We start from the raw sequence: 23,419 nt of genomic DNA on the forward strand, positions 1-23,419 counted from the left end.
GTGTGGTGTGTGGTGTGTGTTTGTACATTTTTAACTTGAAAGCGATTAAATGCAATTGATCCACCGCGTTTTTTTATGTTCATATTTGTGTTGCGTGAAAACCTCTAAAATATGTTTGCTTTCATGCGATTGTTTGTATATATATTTAGCATCAGTACTGTTGATGACTTATGATGTTGTACGAGTTGTGTATTTGCAGTTGTACTTATCAACATTATTCATAATGAAGACCACACAAGTTTTCTATTTTTACGGTTTGAACAATTTTAAAATACATAATAAAAAATTTATTTGTAGAACGACAATTCTCACGAAAACCGTTTAAAAGTTGAGGAAATTGTTTAATTGTTGTTTTAAAAATCCTCGTTGAAATTATGTTGAAATATAAATGACAGCCAAAAATAAAATTTGTTGGCAGTGTGCAAGGGTACCCAGAATGAAGCCATCACGAGGTACGAATCCCTGGCTCAGAGGTACACCAACTGCACCTACGTCGATGGCAACCTGGAACTCGTCTTCCTGACCAACTCCTCGTTGAATCTTTCCTTCCTATCTGGAGTCAGGGAGGTGACGGGCTACGTTCGGATATTTGGTACCTACCTCGACTACATCCCACTGGATAGTTTGAGGATCATTCGAGGAAGGAGTCAGTTTGTGGAGAAGGGTGTGGGTTACAGTCTGCACGTGGCTTACAATTTCGACCCAAAGGATCCGGTGAATGTTGGCTTGAAGGAGTTGAGATTGACGTCACTGCATGGTGAGACTTGAAGTTGAATTACGTTATAAAAATTAGTTGTCCTCTTTCTGCAAATTAACTGAGTTATTTGAGACAATTCCAACAAAAATGATTTGACATCCAATTTATCAGACAAACATCGTATACACACAACAATTCACTCACATACCCACACGCACGCACACACACACACACGCACATCTGCAGAAATCCAGTTGGGCAACGTGTACGTGCAGCACAACAACCGCATGTGCTACAGCGACCACGTCCGCTGGGACGACATCGTCACCGGCGCCAACAGCCTCGTGATCGTCAACGAAACTTTCGACCCGTTGTATGCGCACAGGCAATGTGAGTTTTGCTCATTTTTTTATAATTATATTCGTCATTTTGAAATTTTCAACATTCCATTTATTTAGTTTTTTTGACAATTTGCCATTTTTCAATTCTTCAAATGATTTACTTTTAATATTCGCAGATAATTACAAATGAGAGACTTTGCATTTCAGATGAATAGCGTACAACTGCACTCATTTTAAATAAATATGTTCAATGAAAAAATGGCACATGCACTTGAAAGTTCGTGCACATATTGCTCCAAGCTCGTTTTCAAGTGAAACTCATTAATATTCATCGGCAAGTCAACTACAACAACGGCAATAGTGGCGAACTTTACAATGACTTAAACAATTACAGTGGTAACAATAACAACTGCAATCTCATTCATTCACAGCAACAACAACAACAACAACAGTATTTAGTTCAGTGATCGAAATTGCTGTTTTATAACACTCTGTTGAAAGAATTTTATTTCTAAACGAACAGGTTCAGACTGTGATTTGTCGTGCGAGATCATGGGCAGGAGGTATTGCTGGGGCAACACTTCCAAGTTCTGCCAAAAACGTTCGTACTCTCTGACTAGAAACTGTTCACTGTTTATAACTAAAAATTTTCATAACTTATGTTGTATCTTGTATTATCGAAAGTTCAAATTATATCTGCCAAGTAAAATTATTCACACATTCATTTATTCATTCATTCATTTATTCATTCATTCATTCGTTCGTTCGTTTGTTCTTTCGTTAAGTCATTCATGCATTCATTCATTCATTCGACATACGCACAAATATATCTTTCTCAGTTTTCATCAATTCATCAATCCTTCCATCTCCTAGACATAAAATTGTATCATTTTTTCACAATTTATCTTCTCGCTCTCTCTTTCTTTCTCTCTTTATCTCTCTCTCTCTTTCTCTCTCTCTCTCTCTATCTCTTTCTTTATCTTTTACTATCGCACAATCTGCTCTTCTCCACTTCTTCATGTTCTCACTTCTGCTTCTCATATTTCGCTCATTTAAAAAAACTAGTTCTCCTGTTAATTTATATATTCGCCAAACGTCTACGTAGTAATTAATGTCGATAATAACAGTATGAACAATAATAATGTTATTAATATTATTATTATTGTAGTTATTATTATTATTATTGTTGTGACGTAATGACAAAGTCTACCCTGAGGAAATTCATATTGAATTAATTAACGTTCAACATATGCAACTTTTGTACATTCGATCAGTTTTTTTTATTATTATTTTCGTTTTTTACTCTTATTATTATTTTTATTATTATTATTATTATTGTCGTTGTTATTATTCCCATCGCGAGTACCACGTCAATGGCAAACTTTTAATTTTCAATATCAATGATTTTGATGATTTTTTTTATTATCTGTATTCTCATATTAAAGCTTAGTTATGTTATCATAACCCTTAAGTTACCTCTTATCATTAACAAATTTTATCTGTTGTTTAGTTTCACTTATATTTCAATAATGAAAAATTCATATAGATTATTATTATATTATTAATTATTATTTATTGTAATCAAATGCCTGGATATTTGAATCAGCATAAGCCTTAATTAATTTGCCGTTGTAAATCACATTGGCTGTTAGTTACTTGTCAGTGCAACAATTTTTAACGCACGTGTGCATGTGTGTGTGCTAGTGTAGTGTATGTGTATTTTGGCTAAACACTCATTTCTAAATGTATACAAACATATACAATACATACATAGCTACATTGTAGAGTATATACAATGATGGAATATATAATTGAAAGTGTGTGTGTATTTTTGCGTATGCGTGTGCGTATTTTGACTGCTGCATGTATGTGTAAAAATTTTTATGTTAGGCACGTTTTTTATGTGTGCAAGATGCTGCTTTTCCCACCAAACATTTTAACATCATATTATTTACGTGCCCTCGAAGTTGGCGAAAGTCAGTATAATCAAATCAGTTCTACTTAACAACATTCAGTACATGGCAATCAATTTTAGATCGATTGTTTGGTTGTGTGCTTTTGTTGTTTTGTTGCTTAAGTTTTGTTGTTGGTTTGTTGCTTATGTTTTGTTGTTGTTTTGTTGCTTAGGTTTTGTTGTTGTTGCCACACGTTGTTTGTTGATGTCGTTGTTTGAGTTGTTTTTTATTTAAATTCAGACTTTCATTCCTTTATTGACTAGAGAGCTGGCGTCGTCATTTCATGTCTGCGCGTTTCGTTGCAGTCAGGCTTCTTTCGATTGAAATCAAGGACTCACAGGCGTAGATGGGAGAGCAATTTTGCTTTTTAAGGGAATTAAAAACAAACGGGCAATAGATAACGTTCAACGTTTGTTAAGTTATCAGCAAAACAAAACAAAAAATTATTAATTCCATTCAGCAAATGAATTCTACAACCAACTGACAATTGACATCCAACCAATCATTCAACTAACAATCCAGTCAGTTATCCAGCCAATCATTTCTAATCAATCATTTCCAACCAATCATTTCCAACCAAACCAACCAATCATCCATCCAATCAATCAACCAACCAATTAGTCAATCGTGCCCTATGTAGCAGACAATGTGATGGCATATGTTTCGGCAGCTCTCCCAACGAATGTTGCGACGCTGAGTGCATTGGAGGATGTGTTGGACCTCTCAAGACTCAATGCTGGGTTAGTGAGTACATTTTTAAGAGTGGCGTGCTCGCGTCGGATCTCGGGCTGTTTATGGCGTCTTTGTTGTTTTTTTCCTTATTTTGTTTTTTTTTCTGGCTCAGTCGTTTGTTTCAATGTAAGAATTTTGTGGCTTGGAAGATGTGAAATAAAATAATAGGACGTTGATAACACCAAGGTCGATATGGCTCTTAAGGTTGAGTGATGTTTATGCAAAGTTGAGCTTCTGAAACTGACTACTGTACAATTCAAAAGAAACTTTTATAGCATGAATATCTACTGTCTATATACGTTTTCAAACGTAAATGAATAGCTTGATTTTGAAAAAAGATGAAATTTTTTTTTGAAAACCTCAAACCAGCCTAGTAAAAAACTTGTTAAAACAAACTTTTCTAATGTTCAGATCTTGTTGTTTCTATTTTTTAGTTCTGTCTTCTTAACCGTTGACTGGATATACAACCATTCAAATAAATTGATCACTTGGTTGAAAAGTATTTTTATTTAATGAATGAAAACAAACAAACACACTGCTACACAAAGGCCTGCAAGAACTTTGACAACAATGGTTCCTGCCTGACCTTCTGCCCTCCTGAGTTCATTTACAGCCACACGCTCTACAAATCAGTTCCAAATCCCGCCTTCAAATATTCTTACGGAACCCTCTGCGTTGATAAGTGTCCAGGTTAATTGATAAAACTATCATCATCATTATCACGATCATAATCATCAACACACTGCCATCATCGCCGTCGTCATCATCATCACCCTGACAACAGAACACCTGGTGAGCAGGCAGGGGGCATGCGTGCAGGAGTGCGGGCCAGGAATGAAGGCAGACGAAGAAAGGAAGTGCGTGGAGTGCAATGGACCCTGCCCTAAATGTTAATTAACATATTATAATAATTATTGTTAATCGTTGTTAATTACTACAGAGGGGATTTTCTTGCGTTCGAATCTGGTCACCGCGACAATAGGGCTTGGCACTTTAACCATTACACCATCACATAATATGTTTCACATATATTTTTTTTTAATATTTCCACACCAGCTTGTAATTTTGAGGTTGCATACCTTGATTCGGAGAATATAAAATCGTTGGAGGGTTGCACAAAACTCATCGGAAACATCGTGCTATTGGAACTTTCCTTTGAGGGGTTTGGCCATTTTTATGCGTTCAACTTTTTTAAATTTTTATACACAAGACAAATTATGTGATTAATTTGTAATTTACCATTTGTTTTATTGTTACCTTATTCTATTAATTCGTTCGTTCGTTCGTTTTCTCAATCATTCATTCGTTTATTCATTCGTTTATTCATTCGTTCGTTCGTTCGTTCGTTTGTTCGCTCATTCATTCATTTATTCATTCATTTATTCATTCTGTCAAACCACCAACCACAGAGATGCGTGGATGAAAATACCGCCAATGAATGTTAGCAGTTTGAGGTATTTGAAGGATATCAACGAGATCACTGGGTATTTGAAGGTTTGTATGTTTGTATCTGTTTGTTTGTTTGTTTGTTTGGTTTGTTTGTTTGTGTCATTGTATTTCTATGTTTGTATTTGTAAGATTGTGTTTGTATGTTTGTATTTGTTTGTTATGTGTTTGAATGTTTGTATTTGTTATATGTTTGTATGATCCTGTTTGTATGTTTGTATTTGTTTGTTATGTGTTTGTATGATTGTGTTTGTATGTTTGTATTTGTTATGCGTTTGTATGATTGATTGCGTTTGTATGTTTGTATGTTTGTATGTATGCGTATGCTCATTTAGGTGCAGGCAACATTGGATCAGTTCAAGAACCTCTCCTTCCTTTCAAACTTGCACACCATACAAGGCAGGATTCTGGACGGGTAAGCATGTATGTCGGCCTCCATATCTTTCTTATCTCATTCTCTTTTTTGTTGTTTGTAGATTGTTTTTGAACTTTAATAATCAACATCAATAATATTTAAAATCATATTCATAATAATCATTTCTTTGTTACTGACATTAATATTTTCATTTTCGTTTTGTTATCTGCTAACGTTAAAACCTTGCTTGCTGAGTTTTTCTCCAGATTTCACCACGTTCTCATTCATTCTTAATTTGATTTTTCAACCATTTACGTTAAGCAAATGAGAGTTTAATTCGTACATAACATTGATTACATTTATTTTAATGCCCATTAACAAAAAATGAACTAAGAATGTTGTTGGAATCAAATTTGTTCCACAAATTCCAGGCAGGGAGCCTCCGTGAGTATCTTCCAAACAAGCCTGCAGTCGTTGGGTCTGAACTCGCTGAAGTCCATAAACACCGGTGGCATCTTCATCGCCAACAACAGCCAGCTTTGCTTCGCTGAGAACATCAACTGGCAGAGGTTCATAAAAAACCAAAGCAGACGAGCTGTGGTCAGGTTCAACAGGAATGAACAAGACTGTCGTTAGCCATGCATACCTATGCGAGATTTATGAATTTTATTGGAAAAATTTTTTAAAAATTTAAATAAATAAATATTGTTAAAAAAAGTATACTAATATTAATTCGAATCGGTTAGACTCAGCAAACATGCCATTAAATGATGTTGCATAATAAAACGTGAGAGCGAATAATAACATTAACATTATTAATAGCAAGCAGCTTCAAAACATCGAAACTTCATTCGACTCACGCACGTACATGCACAGAGAGGGATCTGGAAGTCTGTCACGCCGAATGTTCCAACGACGGATGTTGGGGTCCGGGAAATGATCAGTGCCTGTCCTGCCGGCACTTCTTCTACAACTTCACCGATCTGCACGGCAACAAAGCGACAAAGTGCGTGACGTCATGCTCTTCCCAACCAGGGCTGTACCTCATTTCCGGCAGGGAGTGTGGGCTGTGCCACGATCAGTGCAAGTCCAATTGCTCCGGGCCCGTTAGAAACTTATTAACTTAAATTTAATGATTAATTTGTTACCGGAAGTAATTATTTTTAAAAATAGTTTCACACAATTATAATTAATCGTGCCGGCATATTTCTATTCAAAAACATATTTTATTAATCAAAACAGAGTAATTCATAAAATTTAAAAATACGTGTTTGATCTGAAAGGGCGCCGAGAAATGCGACAGTTGCAAGTTAGTAAAAGATGGTCCATTCTGTCAGGCCAGCTGTCCTCCCTCTAAATACCCGGACGAACATTTTCTCTGTCAGACATGTAACGAACATTGCGGGCCTGAGGGCTGCACCGGGCCTGAAGCGTACGAAAAAGTGGGTGGTTGTAAGGCCTGCTCTCTCCCTATTTATGGCTGGTCGGAACAACAAGCTACGATCCCGCAGTCAACACCTTCGACCTCATCACCATTGTTGCCGTCACCATCGTCACCACCTTCTCTGGTGGATGTACCAAGACCATCGTCGCCAGCTTCTCTGCCATCTTTTTTTGCTTCATCCATCAAATGCCTTCCGGTTGATTCGAAATGTCCTGACGGTTACTTCAAAAGACACATCAAAACAGTTGGTTGCTTGTTCTCTCTCTTTATCTCTGTCTCTCTGTCTTCTTCATTTTTTTTCTATTTTTTTTTCTTTTTTCAAAAATAGTTTTATGTAACTGAATGATTTTTAAATGATAAACGTTTTATTGTCATTATTTCTATTACTTATTTATTTGTAATTTTTTTATTCTCCGTAAGTAATTTACCAATTCATGTTGAGTTTTAAGAAATTGCACTATATGAATACAAATTAATTGATTGATTGGTTGGCTGGCTGGCTGCTTGCTGGCTGACTGACTAACTGACAGACCGACCGACCGACCGACCGACCGACCGACCGATCAATCGATCGATCGACCGACCGATCGATCGATCGATTGATTGATGTATTGATTAATTGATTGATTGATTGATTGATTGATTGATTGATTGATCAAAGGCTTGCATCAAGTGCCACTCCCTCTGTCGAACTTGCAACGGTCCGTCCTCCGATGAATGCATTGTCTGTGCTTTCTTCCTTGAAGCAGGTAGATGTGTCCGTAGCTGTCAATCAAATTATTACGTCTCAATCGAGTATGATCACCAGTCTCAAAGTGTTCTACCCTTTAGTTACACTGGCCTCGACCTCTCAAAAAGGTTTGTAAGAAGCACGTGTGTTTGGTTTTTGGGTTTGCAGCTTTTTGTTGTGTTGTAATCTACTTATGCAGTAGACTATTTGTTTGTTTGTGGGAAATGTTGTAGCAATTTGTTATTGCATCTTATTTTTGCGTTAATGGTTATTATTAACAACAACAGTTTTATTAGATAAAAGTCCAGCCACCATTGACTGACTAGGATGTCTTACGTTTATTATAAATGCAAATCATAACACCATCGTAGTCCTGTGTGATTCATGTGATTAATTAGTTAATATTTATAACAATTTATATTGTAAACGTATTTATTATCATTTTAATTTTGAATTATTTCGTTTCGTGACAGCACGTCAATCAAGTCGGTGGTAGGCACACTCACGTGCAAGAGATGCGATGAGAGTTGCCTGAGATGTGTGGGGCCATCCAATAGGAACTGCACTGCATGCAAGCATTACAAGGTGCTCATCGATGAGGATGATGGTGCTGCTGCTGAAGAATATGATGGCGAAAGTGATGTCAGTGATGGTGGTAGCAGGATAAATACTAACGGTTATGACGTCAAAGTGAGAAGAATCAAAAGAAGATTATTTAACGTATGTTAAATTTTTCATCTGTTAGACTAATCTTAGTTTCATTTTTATTGGTGATTGTTTTGAATAATTACTTAACCATAAAGAGTGAACAAAATGAGTAAACTATGTGATGAGTAAGGAAATGATTAAAGTAATGACGAATAAAACAAATGAAGAGACCCCGGAAGGGCTAATATGTTTTAATCAATCGCTTAATGTTTTGTAAACAGTTTAAAAACATCTAATCATCAACTTCTACTACCTTCATAAAATTAGCAACATCCCTGTTGTTTGAATTTATTTTACATAGTCAGTTTATTTAGTTATTCATTAATTTTAATTCATCGCTCATTCATAATTTATTTAATTCATATTTTGTTAATTTCGTTTTTTTATTCATTAACTCAACCAAGTGTTATATTATTATAATATTTCAGTTAATTAGTTAATAAATTTAATTTAATTAGTTTAATTTATTAATAATTTATTTATTTGTTTCAACAATTAACTAATTATTTAATTAACCAATGCGTGAATAAATTGCCGAATTGCCCACCTAGTTTTACTGTACAGAAAGATGCCCTGAAGACAAACCTGACGCACACGTCAACAACACTGAAACCATCTGCCTTCCTATCGACTACGTGTAAGTTATTATTGTTATTATTATTATTATTGTTATTATTATTATTAGTAGTAGTAGTAGTAATGAATATGAGCACGCTCCTTCAACTTCTTTGTGTTTTGTATTATATACTATTTATTTCTTTAAATTTTGTTGTTTTATTTCAATGAATTTCATCACGACCAGTGACTTTTTAAAGTAAATGGTTTTTGAATTTAAAATTAATCATTGTCAACAAAATGTCGGAGAATCATATATACAAATAATAATAATAATAACTTACTTAACTTAACTTACTTAACGTTAATACGTGAATTACATATACGATTAGGAACAGGTACTAATTTAGCGACTAAACCAATTAATTAATTAATATTCCTTTTAAATCATTATTTTATTTCCCATGCATAAGCATTCTTACCCCGTTATTTGTCTTCCGTTATCATTTTACACTATTACCTTGCATGTTGTGACAGTTTCTGGGTCTGTCAGATTCTGATTTTTTAAAGAATGGTAACAAAAACACTCGAACGACAGTGCCAAACGACGGAGAGATGTGTCGGTGGCCCTAGGCGTCCTCATCTCTTTCATAATCACTTGCACCATTCTCGGCGTCATTTTCATCAGGCGCAAGGAGATCATAAAGAAGTTCAACAAATATCAAGCCGAAATGCGCTTTCTAAACGCAAAAGTTGGTGCTGACTATAGAAAACTATGTAATGTAATGTAACTATGTAATGTAACTATGTAATGTAATGTAACTATGTTATGTAATGTAACTATATAATGTAATGTAATGTAATGTAGCTATGTACTGAGTAATGGTGACAATGGTGATAATTATAACGTGAACGATCACGATGATGATGAGGATGAAATGAGACCACGATAGTGGTCCTGGGTACGTTGGTAAGAAAGTTATACTGCAACAATAATTTATTTCTTCATTTATTTGAACAATTCATTTTATTCTTTCAATTTTGTCTTAATTCATTCTGACCAGTCTGATGTAAAGCCTGCAAAAGCTGAACCAGACCTCGCCAACCTCCGTCTCATCAACAACTCTGAACTGAGGACAGGGGCCGTCATTGGGTATGGAGCTTATGGAACTGTCTATAAGGTCTGGGGTCTAATCCCCTTTTCATTTGAGTGATACAAATTAATTATTTTCTTAATTAGTTAATTAATTAATTAATTAATTATAAGATTAGTTAATTAGTTAGTTAATCAATTCATAATGATCTCTTGATGTCTACAAACAACACAGATAATACAATATAATTATTAATGACATAAATGTTCAAAAAAAATTTTATATCATCTTTTAAAAGATTTATTTTACTGTCAATCAACACAGATCAAACAATTATCAATGGTATAGATGTTCATAAAAAATTTATTTCACTTTTTAAAGGGTTATTGGTTCCCCACTGACGGAAACCCAGAAGGCATGCCAGTGGCGATAAAAATTTTGAAAGAAGGCAGCCAGGAGTTGCTGGCTGAGGCGAGGATCATGGCTTCCGTGCGGCACGTGTCGTGCATCAACATACTCTGCCTGTGTCTAACGGAGAACCTCATGCTCGTCACGCCTCTCATGCCGCAGGGTTGCATGTTAGATTACATAAGGAAGAACACGAAATCCATTTCCGCTGACGTCATTTTGAGATGGAGTACGCAGATTGCCGAGGTTGAATTTGCAAATTTAAAATATGTAACTGGTCGGCGGTTTTTTTAAATTTCTTCATTACTATTATTTACTTGATTTAAATTAAAATGTTTAAAAATTAACGAGTGTTAGATTGTAGGCCAACGTGTACACATTTTAGGGCATGGATCATCTGGAGAAGTCATTCATCGTTCATTGCGACTTGGCAGCGCGTAATGTGCTTGGTTGGCTGTTTGCTTGTTTTGTTTTTTACGAAATGAACTTTTAATCTTTTGTTTTATTAATTTTCATTACTTTGGTTATGATTTTTGTTAATTTCAGCTTCTGATGTTTAAGCTTCACTGATTTGTCACGATTTCATTAAATTGATCACATGATAAATTTTGTAAAATTATTTCATCTCAAACTAAGTTTTAAACTTCACTTTACTAACATCGGTGATGAACAATTTCATTTATTCATTCGCCCAGTTGAAAGTTTAGACCAGGTTAAGATAACAGACTTCGGATTGGCCAAGTTGATTGACCGCGATGACATTAAGATTGGCGGGGAATCCGAAGGAGCTATGAAGGTTTGTGCCACTTCCCTACTCTCGTGTTAATTCAAAAACAAACCAGAACAAAATGACACTTATATTATTATTTAAATATTATTATTATTATCACGATTATTACAAAATAAAACAATACAATTGTTTGAATAAAAAAATAATTCTTCACAACAATTTGGATAGCTGCCTGTGAAATGGTTGGCCTACGAATGCTTGGTCAATAAAATATTCGATCATAAAAGTGATGTTTGGAGTTATGGTTAGAAAAGTATTGGCTGATGTGTTAATGCTGGTGAGAAGGATATGATGTTGAATGCAACGCAATGACGTTGCTGTGGGTTGACATGATATTGATAGCGATTGCCAAATAAAATGATTAATCATGTTCTTGAATCAAAAGTTAAACATGTTATTGATGTCGAAAAAATCTTGCAGGGGTGACCATATGGGAATTGTGCACGTTTGGAGATCGACCCTACAAGCACGTGTCCAACGTGAAACTGATCCCAGAAATGTTGAGAGAAGGCATTCGATTAGAGAAACCGCAGATCTGTTCAAATCATTTTTACTACATCCTTTATTCTTGTAAACATTTTTAACTGGTTTTGTTTCATTAAAAATACATTGTTCGTATTGAAAAGAAACTTTTTCACTCATATCAGTTATTCCTTACTTCCTTACTGGCTGTTCAATTGAACAGGTTGGAACCTCAATCCTAACGACCGACCGACATTTTCTGAGCTGGTCAAGGATTTCATAACCATGCAACAATCGTCTGGACGCTACCTTACCATTCCTGTGGGTTGCCTGCCCAGCAGTTTTGTTTTTTAGGAGTAATTTAAATATAATTTTGAAAAATATTCATTTGTCAAAATTTTTGTACATTTAAAAGTATTCACGTGGGTGCGGAGGTTGAAATTGTTTAAAACAAGGCACATTCTTCAGTTATTATTTTCAAAATAATTGTATCACACAGCCCGATGGCCGTCTACCTTTAGAACGCCACCACAAAATCCCAGCCAGCCATCAACAGTCACTTGAATTTAAACAAAAACCGTTTCGGTTTGGTTACGAATCAAAAAGTTCCGGCAGTGATGTCCGACAGTCGCTCTTATCCGACAAACCGGTGGATTATTTGATGCCAGGAAACAGTCCCGAGCCTCCGATCTTGTACAACAACTTGATGTACTTGAAACAACAAAACGCTGTTAGCAATGGCTCTGCGAAGAAATCACCTCTGTACGTCAACTCAGGTTAAAATAGCAAACAAATAACAGTTAATGAATACAATAACTAACTATCTTGTAAAGTTTCATTAAAAAAAGACGTTTCAAATTTCAGTGAAGCCGAGCAGCTCGAGTGACATTCTAGAACCGACTTACGTACCGACCCTCCAGCCGAGCAGCGAGTATTACAACGATTTCTCACCAGGTTTCCTCAACAGACCGATCAGGTTGAGAAATAAGGGCGACAGCAGCTATCAACACTACAAAGCGCCAAACACTTCAAACACAACCGGCCAACAACAGACCGAAGATTGTGGTTCTATTCCTACGAATATCCGAGAAAACTCTATGACGGACGATTATATATCGGTGTTATCAGCAAAGAGTTTGTACAGAAATTCGACATTAAGTAACGGCGCTCTGGCTCAACAAAATCAACAATCATCTGAATTTTCACTCATGCCAGAGAGCAAGCAACGATTATCATCGTCGTCGGCATCTTTTAATCCAAAAAGAACATCGCTATCATCATCGCATTCCATCCCATCTCCTGGTTTGCCGTTTTCTGTGGCTCCGCCCACTGAACAACTGACCAATCAGATGAGAGACAGTTTCTACGGCAGCGAAAATGCCAGAAATAGTCAGGAAGACCACGGATATTACAACACTTTATCTTTTTAACACAAACCGAGTGTTAAACTAATTTTTATTCACAGCCATGTAGACACGTAGATTGAAATGATACAACTCTATTGAGTACGTCACATACGATAACGCGAAACGCAATGTTGCACTTTGCAATATTCTACCATCTCTTTATTCATATGACAATATGGCATATATAATACGTCATTAGCTGTGTTATTACGGTAGCCGTTGTTATTTTGTGGGCAATATTTCCTTCATATCATTTATTTTTTTAAACGTTTTTTCAATCCTATAGACATATTTCTTCAAGATCGAATCAAAAGTTGCACCTAAATGTACATGTATAAGCAATTTTGTTACTTGTGATAATTTTGTAATTTTTCTTTTAAACTTCGAAACCCGTGCAACAGTTCTTTCTACACGACGATAACACATCATTGTTATTTATTTACATAGCGCGTTTGCAAGGTCTAGGGATAAGAATTTATTTTCATCATGACATCAACATCGGGTATGTATGTACCCTATAACTACATAACATAAAATATGTAAATATAACGTGTGTGTGTGTGTGTGTGTGTGTGTGTGTGTGTGTGCATGTGTGTGTGTGCATGTGTGTGTGTGTAACTACTAACGCAAATGAAACGTTGAATTTGAATTATAAGCACTACTAACAAAACTGAATGTGAGAGCATTAAGTAAAACACCAAATTAACAAATTTTTTCCTTAATGAGACTTTTATTTGTTGATGATGCGTGATGTGATGGATGAAAAATAAAAAAAAAAGTGTCAATAAAATCAAGTGAATGTTCAGTTTATTTGTAGTATGACTTAGTCGTGTCATCACCATTATTGCTATTGTCATCACCATCATAATCATATTTTTCAATTTTATTGTGAAGACGTTTGTAATTTTATATGTCAATACGAACAAACGTACATGTATACACACAAACATAATAACAAAAACAAAAATTGACAAAAATAATAGAAAGAGTAATAATCAAATTAATAAAAGTAGATTATTATAAAAAAAAATTCAAAGTCAAACACCACACACACACACACACACACACACACACACACACCACACACACACACACACACACCACACACACACACAATACACACACACATCAGATTCTTCCGCGACCAGCAACGATCAACCAACCCCAGGCATTATATAAGCAATGTTATCCAATGTCTCCCTGTTCAACTCCTCGAGGTCCAAATCTAGCTGGGGTATCTTGATATTATGCAAAATTATAATCATACAACAATGATATTATTGTGATAATTATCATGATAGCAGCATTACCATTATGAATAAAAATGATAATGATACTATGTAGACCAATAAAAAATGTAAGAAAAACGTATCAACTAAAACGCCAATTGATGTGCAATACATATCAAAGTCATATCTTGATTAACGGCTGATTACCAGCATTACCATTTATTACATACATTACCATATATATTATTTATAAATATATATATATATATATATATATATATATATATATATATGTGTGTGTGTGTGTGTGTGTGTGTGTATATATATATTAGACTAGTTGAATAAAGCCATCATCACCATGCCACAAAATATTACACACACATACATACGCATACACATACATGCACAAACACAAATTATACCACACACATACAACTAGAAAAAATTACTTGATTAGTGAGGCACATAAGTGAACCGAGTGAACATAGCAGCGAATCCAAAAGAACCGACAAACTTCCCTGCACAGCTATAGTACCCTTGAAGAAGAAGAAGAAGGAGGAAATAGATCACCAGTGCAATAAAACTGGCAGTATGGGTATTGTCACTCGTATCGTTATTATCTCTAGTGTAGTACAAATACCTTCAACATAACACAAGCATGTAGAGAGCAGTATGCAATATATAAGCAAGATGGATATGATGAATTCTTTGATGAAAGTACATCAATCTAGAGAATTTAACGCAAAATAAAATTGAAAAAAGCAGACCTGATGCTCACAGAGTCGCGTGCCAATCAAGGTTAAGGACTCTCCGAGAAGTTTGAGATGGGCAGCAACGTCCATCGGCTCGATCAAATGTTTGGTTGTTGTGGTTGATGATGTTGCAGTTGCGTTGTTGGCCTGCTTGGCTCTACTCTTCGGATGTCGACCGTGGAGAATTATGAAATCTTTACTACTGTACTCAAACAACTCTCCGGATTTTGACATCCTCTGGGCTTTCCTCCTCCATTTCTGTCAGATTTATATTAAATATTTATTTTAAATTGAAAAAAATAAATTTGTAAATTATCACAGACACAATGAAACAAATGAAAAGAGAGTGTGGACTGAATGATATGGAATGAATTAAATTATAAATGTACTCACAAGTTTTTCACTGTTGTCAATTCCATGCCAGAGTTCCTTCATGAGCTTCACAAAGTGGTATTCATCTAGTTGTTTATTTATCGATAAGTCATTCATCTAATGAAGAAGCTTTCAATAAGTTAGACGACATTCTACAAGTTGGACATCAAAGGAATTAGACATTCAAATTAGACATTCAAGAGGCATTTAGCTTTCAACTTTAAAAACCCAACTCAATAACATCATCGCCATTACCATCTTCATCACTACCATTACCATCATCATCATAATAGATCAAATCTTAGCATGTATGAACTTCAAACCTAGATGTGGATTTTTGGCAGCAACTTTTGGTTTCTGACTAATGAACCAGACCTTGAATGCAGTGTAGTACGAACGTTGGCTTTTATGCTGCTGCTGCTGCTGTTCTTGGTCTGTCTGTTGATTCATAAATAAATAGATTATTGGTGATGATTATAATGTATTGAAGGACTTCAATGGACAGAAAGCAAAATAATAAATTTCAAATAATTTGTACCTTTTGTTTGTTTTTTGATGACGATGAAGCTGATGACAAGACATTTGATATATTTGCATCTGGTAGCGGAGATTTCAAATTTGTTAAAAATAACAACACAATGTAATAGAAACCAAATAATAAAGTGTAATAGAAATATGAATTGACATACAATGAATACATACAATTTAATTAACATTTAATTATTTAATGTAATTATAAAATTTATTTTTTAAATCAAAATTTGAAAGAGAAAATTCTAAAGTACCAGAAAAAGAACTGTTAGATTCTTCTTTTACGAGTTTGCTTTTCACTTGCTTCATTTTTAATGGCTTTAAAATTATTTTTATACAATTTATGAAAAGAATAAAAAAATAATAACAGTTTATTACTTAAATGAAGAAAACTGACAGCCATATTTTGGAAATTGGGAACAATTGTGTGAGTAAAAGCATCCTCAACATCAATTTCTTCCTCCCCTTCTTCATCATCTATTTCTTCCTCCTGATCCTCATTCCCATCTTCATCCTCATCGTCATCTTCATTGTAATCAACCGGGTCATTATCATCATCATCATTATTGACTTCAATCTCTTCTTCAAAAAATTCATTGTCGTCGATGTGGTCCTGCGTAAATATATTGTTATCATTGCTATAGTCTTCGGTGTAGAAATTATCTGGCAGCAACATGCTCATCGAGATGAACTTTTTATCATCTGATGATTCATTGGAATGCATTTCACTTGTAGGTTCTGTTGAAAAAATTCTTCATTTACTGATTTGTGGATTACAAAGAGTTATTTAATTTTAATTTAAAAGAGGCAAAACTAAAATGTAAAAAGTAAAACGAAAAAACGTTTAAATCACTTGGCAGTTTCAGTACGAGAGATGGTGACGATAGAGAAGATGTAACTGATTTTGAAGATGGTCCTTCTAAGCTGCCTTTCGACTTCCTCTTTTTACTCTCAACCACAAACTTTTCAAAAATCTCCATTTCCTCCATTTCAAGAAACTTCGAGGTTTTTTTTCGAATCTTTAGCAGGCAACAGGGATGAAATTACAATATAATTAAAAATATTAATAAAATTATTGAATTAATTAAACAATATTCAAATAAAAATCATATTATTAATTTTTAATTTGAAAAATTAAAAATAAAAAAAAAAACAATAAGAAAATCAGAAAAAGGTGAAAAATAAAAATGGTTTTTATTTTATAAATTAAACAACACTAACTCTTCCAGATTTTGTAGCATCGGAGGAACCAATTTCCATCTTTAATAAATAAACAAATTATAAAATACTTTCACCAATTTAAAAAATCCAACTTGGATGGTTCTAAGTGGCAAATTGCCGGTGTTTAGGTTTACCTGCTTGAAGTGAAAATAAATTTGAATTAAACATTTTTCATAGTGTGAAATTAATATGAATTGATTAGCGCAAAATGAATGTATATTATTGATTTTTCTATGTTCGCTAACTAAATAACATTATAACATTTACGGTTTTCAATGGACGTTTTCCATTGTGAAGAACGCTCGCTAGGTTATTCCATGTGTATTTATTATCGAGCGCCTCACCATTTTTTAAGGACAATTTTTAAAGGTTAATTTATTCTATAAAATTGTAGGTAAATAATTTAACTGTATTTCACTAAAAGGTTTGCTATAAATTTGTGACAACTGGTCCGGTTTAATTCGAGTTTGAGATGTAGGTTTATTTTGATATAATAAAGCAAATGAAAGGATAAAAGTTTGCATAATAACTGTATTTTTTTAATTATAGTTAATAAATTAATGATAATAATAAAATAATTAATTCTCAAAAAAGAATCTTCTACTCTACTCTACAGTTTACTATTTATTAGAAGACTAGACAATGATTAATGCCAAATAGAATATTCAATGAATAATTAGTAGTATAATATAATAATATAATGCTCAATGACAATTATGTAAATAATAAATAAATAATATTCAAGCAAGTCAAATTAGTAATTACAAATTAGTTTTTCAGTATATTACTGATTACTACACCACACCTTACCTTACACACAATGAATTCTCCACTGGGCAAAGAGTTTTTACAGCATATTGAGAAAGGAGAATTAGATGGTGTGAATAATCTTCTTGGAGAAAATTACAACATCAATCTAGATGAGAGAGACCAGGTTAGTTGAGAAGTTATAACATATAAGATAAAATTGTTTCATTCTCCATGTATATTTTCTATATCTTTTTTTTCCAGATGTACCAATTACCAATTGTAAACACGCATACATATACATTCTCTCTGTCTCTCTCTCTCTCTCTCTCTCTCTCTCTCTCTTACTTACTTTTTCACATATATATACACACAACACATTTTTCAGGATGGTCAGACATTTTTGATGATAGCATGCAGGTTGAAGCAGGTGGATATTGTGAGAAGGTTGCTGGAAGAGCTAAGCGTTTCTGATGTCAATGCTGTTGATAATGTTTGTACTGCTGTTGTTTTTTTATTCTTATTTAGTTTATAGTTTATTTATTTTATTATTGATTTCATATATTTTATTGGATTTTTGATTTCTTTATTATATATATTTATTATTAATTTTATATTATTTATCTTCTTTTTTTGAGGTTTTATTGGAGATTTATTACAAAGTAATTTCATCAAATTTTCTTCATTAATTTTGTTGTCTTTTTGAGGTGCAATTATTCTATCAGGATTATGTTTGGTTAAATTTTTATTATGTTAGCTACTTCATCATGGTCAAATTCACCATGTAGTGTTGTAGTGAAATGTAGTAGTGTATGTGTCTGTATGTGTGTGTGTGTATTTGTGCTTATGTCTGTGTGTTTGTGTTTTATGTAATTATCACATCATCATTATCATCATCAACATCATCATCACACCATCATTATCAGGATGACTGGTCCAGTTTGTTGAATGCCTCAAAGGAGGGTTCTCCAGAAATTGTGAAAATGTTACTGGATGCTGGTGCTTCTATAGAGCATAGAGATATGGTTTGTTTGTGTGTCGTGTGTGTGTGCGTACGTTGTCTACGTGTATGTGTCTGTATGTATGTATGTGTGTGTGTGTGTGTGTGTGTGTGTGTGTGTGTGTATGTGTGTGTATGTGTGTGTGTGTATTTGTGCTTATGTCTGTTTGTCTGTATTTTATGTGGGGATTTCAGTAATGATTATATTCAGTAATTCATTCATCTATTCCTGATTTCAATTAGTTAATCATATATTCAATTTATTTGTTCAATGGCACGATGTTACCTACCTACTTTCATGTAATTTAACACACGCACAGACACACACAGACACACATACATACACACGCATGCGCACACACAGACATACGTACACACACACGTAACAGGCAGGTTGGACTGCATTGATGTGGGCCAGTTATAAGGGCTGGAGTGGTGTGGCACAAGTTCTTCTGGAGAGAGATGCTAACCCCAATGTTAAAGGGGAGGTCAGTGCTTAATGAATGGCTAGATGGATGGATAGATGGATGGATGGATATATCGAAGATTGAGTGGATGATGGATAGATGGATGAACAGGTATATTGGAAAGATAAATGAATGGATAGATGGAATAAAGGCAGACAGTATTATTAACATAACAACACCTCTAACATGGCAAAATTATTGCTAAAACATTCTCACCACAACATAAATTAACACAACAACATTACCTATTAGCACCATATGTCCTGTTTGACCTGGGCTGCAGGTAGAGGTCATTCAGAGGTTGTTAACCTTTTGCTGAGGTTTGGGGCAAAGGTCAACACTGCTGACAAGGTTGTTGTTGTTGCCATGGTATTATTATCATTTTTTATCACTACGTATTATTTTTATTGTTGCTACTAAATTTATATATGTTTGTATAAATATCTTTCTCTCTCTCTCTCTCTCTCTCTCTCTCTCTCTCTATATATATATATATATATATATATATATATATATATATATATATATATATATATGTATATATATATATGTATATATATATTATAGTATGGTACAACGCCGTTGATATGGGCCGCACGAAAAGGTCATTACGACATTGTATCCATGTTGTTGAAGGAAGGGGCCGTTGTCGATAAAGCTGGAATGGTAAGTCAGTCACTGAGGATGATGATGATGATATCTATCCATCTATCTTTGTCTTTGCTCTGCCTATCTAACAATTTATTCATTCATCCATCTATTATCTAGTCACTCATTAGCCCATCCGCCCATCTTTCCATCCATTCTTCTATATACTCATTCGCCAAACCATTCATCTATCCATCCATCTATCCATCCATCCGTCTGCATGGCTATCTCTCTATCAATCAGAAATCCATTCGCCATCGTTTGTCATCCATCTATCCATCCATCACCTCTAACAGAACTCCTGGACGGCATTGATAGTAGCCAGTTCAGGCGGTTATGCCAGCGTCGTCAAGCTACTGCTGGAACATCATCCCAATGTCAATGCCGTCGATAAGGTCTGTGATGGATGGATGGATGGATGGATGGATGGATGGATGGATGGATGAAGGAATGAAGGAATGAATGAATGAATGAATGAATGAATGAATGAATGAATGAATGAATGAATGAATGAATGAATGAATGAATGAATAGATGAATGGATGGATAGATGAATAAATAATAGAATGATGGATAATGATAATAAGAAAGATTTAATGGTCATAATGACTTTAAAATTTGAAAGATCAAATCGTTATTCTTCAAAATGAAGTATCATTTAACAAAACGAAACTTCTTTCAAAGACATGTGAAGCACTGATTGATGTACAGATAACTGATTAATAGAAGTTAACTAATCTATTAGATAAGTGATCGTGGATTTATAATGAATAGAAAGTAGCAAGTTCATTTATTCAGCGGTTGACAAGAGCAATTTGTGTATCTTTCCATTAGGACGGCTACACGGCACTGAGTATGGCTGCCAAGGATGGCTACGTTGAAATCGTCAGTCTGCTACTACAAAATGAAGCCTATGGAAATATTACCGATAGGGTTGGTGGCCATGAGTGATGATGAATGACTGAATGAATGAACAAATGATTAAATGGATGAATGGATGTATAAATTGTTAAATGAATGGATGGGTGAATGAATTTATTGACGGATGGATAGATTCATGGATGGATTGAGGATCAGTTAAACACTTATTTGCAAAGTTTTTGAATATTCTCGAATAGGAAGGTGACACGATACTGATTCACGCAGTTAAGAACAACCACACTGACGTCGTGAAGCTGCTGCTGAAGAAATATGCCGACATAGATGTCACTGGAGTGGTTAGCTGACTAACATCACGGTGCATGTGGCTTTGTTTCCTTCGTTATGCTCATGACGTGGTCGTCATTTTATCTCTTGTGACACTTGTTGCTCTGTTTGGTGTCATTAGTCATATAATGAATAGCTTAAGACCGTTAGTTGCTTTTTAAATCGTATTTGCGTTCAAATCGTTTTTCATCATCGCACTGCAGGTAATTTCTAATAGCAACATCAAGATCGTTTTCATCAGTCAGTACTGCTCTTGTGGTCATCATCGTATTCACCGTCATTCTCTTTTTTTATCTTCCTCATTATCATCTTCTTCTTCCTCATCATCATCATCTTCTTCCTCATCATCTTCTTCTTCCTCCTCATCATCTTCTTTTTCCTCATCATCATCTTCTTCTTTCTCATCATCATCTTTGACAACTACACGACACCAGGACAACAAAACGGCTCTGTTCTGGGCGGTAGAGAAGTGTCACTATCAGATGGTCAAACTCCTTCTCGACAATAATGCCAACCTGGAGATCCCAAACAAGGTTCAGCGTCTCATTTTCTCTTAAAACTCTTTACTTGTGTAGTTCAGTTGGTTTCGGTTTTTTTGGCAAAGTTTAATTTATGCAGAAGTGATTCTGTTTGGAATTGAAGTTTTGCTTTCTATTACGAGATTTAATCTTTGCACGATTTCGGAGATGATAAAAATATTATTAATACTTTTGTTTAATGGATGTTATTTTCGGTTCATTGCTAAACACATAGGAGGAGACAGGGCATTGAATCACTAAAATGGTTTTGATTGGACAGGACGGAGACACGCCCTTATTAAAAGCCGTCAGGAACAGAAACCTGGAGATCGTTCAACTGTTGGTTGATAAGTCCGCAAAAGTTTCTGCAACTGACAAGGTTGGCTGATTGACTAATGGTTCGTCTGGTTGAGATTATTTTGCTGATTGACTGATGGTTCGTTGAAGCATGCTTAGAAAATTTTGTTTATGCATCTTACCTTAATTAGATTTTTTTTAATAACAGCACTCAAAATTTCATGTTCTTACGACATGAAATTTTATTCAACGTTTCTTATAACAGTTTTCCATTTTGCGAAAGTTTTAATAACCACAGTTTTATAATTTTTACAAGCACAAATTGTCGTCACCCACTCATCCACCCACCGACCAACCATCCGTCACTCAGAGAGGGGACAACTGCCTGCACATCTCAGTTCGCAGTCGATCGAAGCGCATCACGGAGTACCTGCTGCGAAACCCAAAGAACTCGAAGCTCCTGTATAACAAGAACAAGAAGGGCGAGACGGCTTACGGCATTGACGCTGGTCACGAAAGAAGTCTTCTCGCTCAAGTTTTCGGAGCCAGTTAGTTTTATTAAAGTTGAATGTTTCCATACCTGATACTTATATGTATGTGCTGTTTTTTTCTGCAGCTTTCAGTTTCGCATCAACTTATCAATGAAAATAGATAAAAGATGATGAAATGTATAACCTCACTTCAGAGAACTTGAACGCAGACGACAACATGCAAGGTTACGAGTTGTACAGTGCCACGATAGCAGATGTGCTGGGTGAACCGTCCCTCAGAACCCCCATCACTGTTGGCCTTTTCGCCAGGTGGGGTAGTGGAAAGTCTTCCATGATCAAGAGACTCAGAGGTTAGACGTTTTTGTTGTGGATGTATTGGTGGAAAGTGGAAAGTCTTCCATGATCAAGAGACTCAGAGGTTAGACGTTTTTGTTGTGGATGTATTGGTTTGGAACAGACTGACGCAGCAAAATAACTGACGCTTACAAGTTATGAAAATAACAAGGCACATGACAAATACGCATAACAAATACACATGCAGCTGAAATGGAAAGTTACGCAAGTTGGAATGTCCAGCCAAGGTTTAACATCACTTTCATCTTCATCCTCTTCTCCTTCATCGTCTCATCCGTCATCGGTCTAGTCGTCGGTCTCATCTACATATGGCCTGCTGGGCTGGGTATCGCCGGAAGTCTATTTTTAGCTCTGCTCGTCTTTTATAGTTGGCCGATTGATTGATTGGCTGTTTGTTGTTAGATGGATGGATGGTTTGTTGGAGTTGTTTGATTCGACGCTTTGCTCTGATTGGTTTATTTTT

The 23,419-nt window shown here is 34.9% G+C and overlaps 2 protein-coding genes across 2 annotated transcripts; one reads left to right on the forward strand and one right to left on the reverse strand.

Annotated features, from left to right (window-relative positions):
- Positions 1-223: 223 nt before the first annotated feature.
- On the forward strand, positions 224-13,936 carry HELRODRAFT_189246 (hypothetical protein; the record flags this gene model as incomplete). Its single annotated transcript, XM_009027367.1, has 26 exons — positions 224-254; positions 419-757; positions 944-1,087; positions 1,562-1,625; positions 3,664-3,733; positions 4,274-4,415; positions 4,510-4,614; positions 4,782-4,887; positions 5,135-5,219; positions 5,507-5,586; positions 5,958-6,157; positions 6,403-6,632; positions 6,810-7,214; positions 7,632-7,828; positions 8,174-8,390; positions 8,960-9,045; positions 9,562-9,715; positions 10,028-10,144; positions 10,439-10,742; positions 11,161-11,261; positions 11,424-11,499; positions 11,676-11,825; positions 11,941-12,038; positions 12,217-12,493; positions 12,582-13,693; positions 13,728-13,936. The coding sequence occupies 25 exons, from the start codon at positions 224-226 to the stop codon at positions 13,145-13,147; spliced, it is 4,344 nt and encodes a 1,447-aa protein (XP_009025615.1). The 3' UTR covers positions 13,148-13,693; positions 13,728-13,936.
- On the reverse strand, positions 13,909-17,340 carry HELRODRAFT_189247 (hypothetical protein). The gene is made up of 12 exons (XM_009027368.1): positions 17,321-17,340; positions 17,229-17,267; positions 16,861-17,026; positions 16,405-16,745; positions 16,262-16,325; positions 16,015-16,073; positions 15,800-15,914; positions 15,498-15,562; positions 15,120-15,362; positions 14,802-14,888; positions 14,228-14,361; positions 13,909-14,057 (listed from the first exon to the last, which is right to left on the reverse strand). The coding sequence occupies exons 2-11, from the start codon at positions 17,265-17,267 to the stop codon at positions 14,278-14,280; spliced, it is 1,263 nt and encodes a 420-aa protein (XP_009025616.1). The 5' UTR covers positions 17,321-17,340; the 3' UTR covers positions 13,909-14,057; positions 14,228-14,277.
- Between the last annotated feature and the right edge of the window lie 6,079 nt (positions 17,341-23,419).

The sequence above is a fragment of the Helobdella robusta genome, assembly GCF_000326865.2.
Source record: "Helobdella robusta unplaced genomic scaffold HELROscaffold_5, whole genome shotgun sequence".
Classification (NCBI taxonomy): domain Eukaryota; kingdom Metazoa; phylum Annelida; class Clitellata; order Rhynchobdellida; family Glossiphoniidae; genus Helobdella; species Helobdella robusta.

Coding starts and splice junctions, on each gene's coding strand:
- HELRODRAFT_189247 (XM_009027368.1), bottom strand. CDS start 17,267: ATGGAAATTGGTTCCTCCGATGCTACAAAATCTGGAAGA. Junction 15,563..15,799: donor TGCCAAAAATCCACATCTAG/GTTTGAAGTTCA, acceptor ATAAACAACTAG/ATGAATACCACTTTGTGAAG. Junction 14,889..15,119: donor CGCGACTCTGTGAGCATCAG/GTCTGCTTTTTT, acceptor TTCTTCTTCAAG/GGTACTATAGCTGTGCAGGG.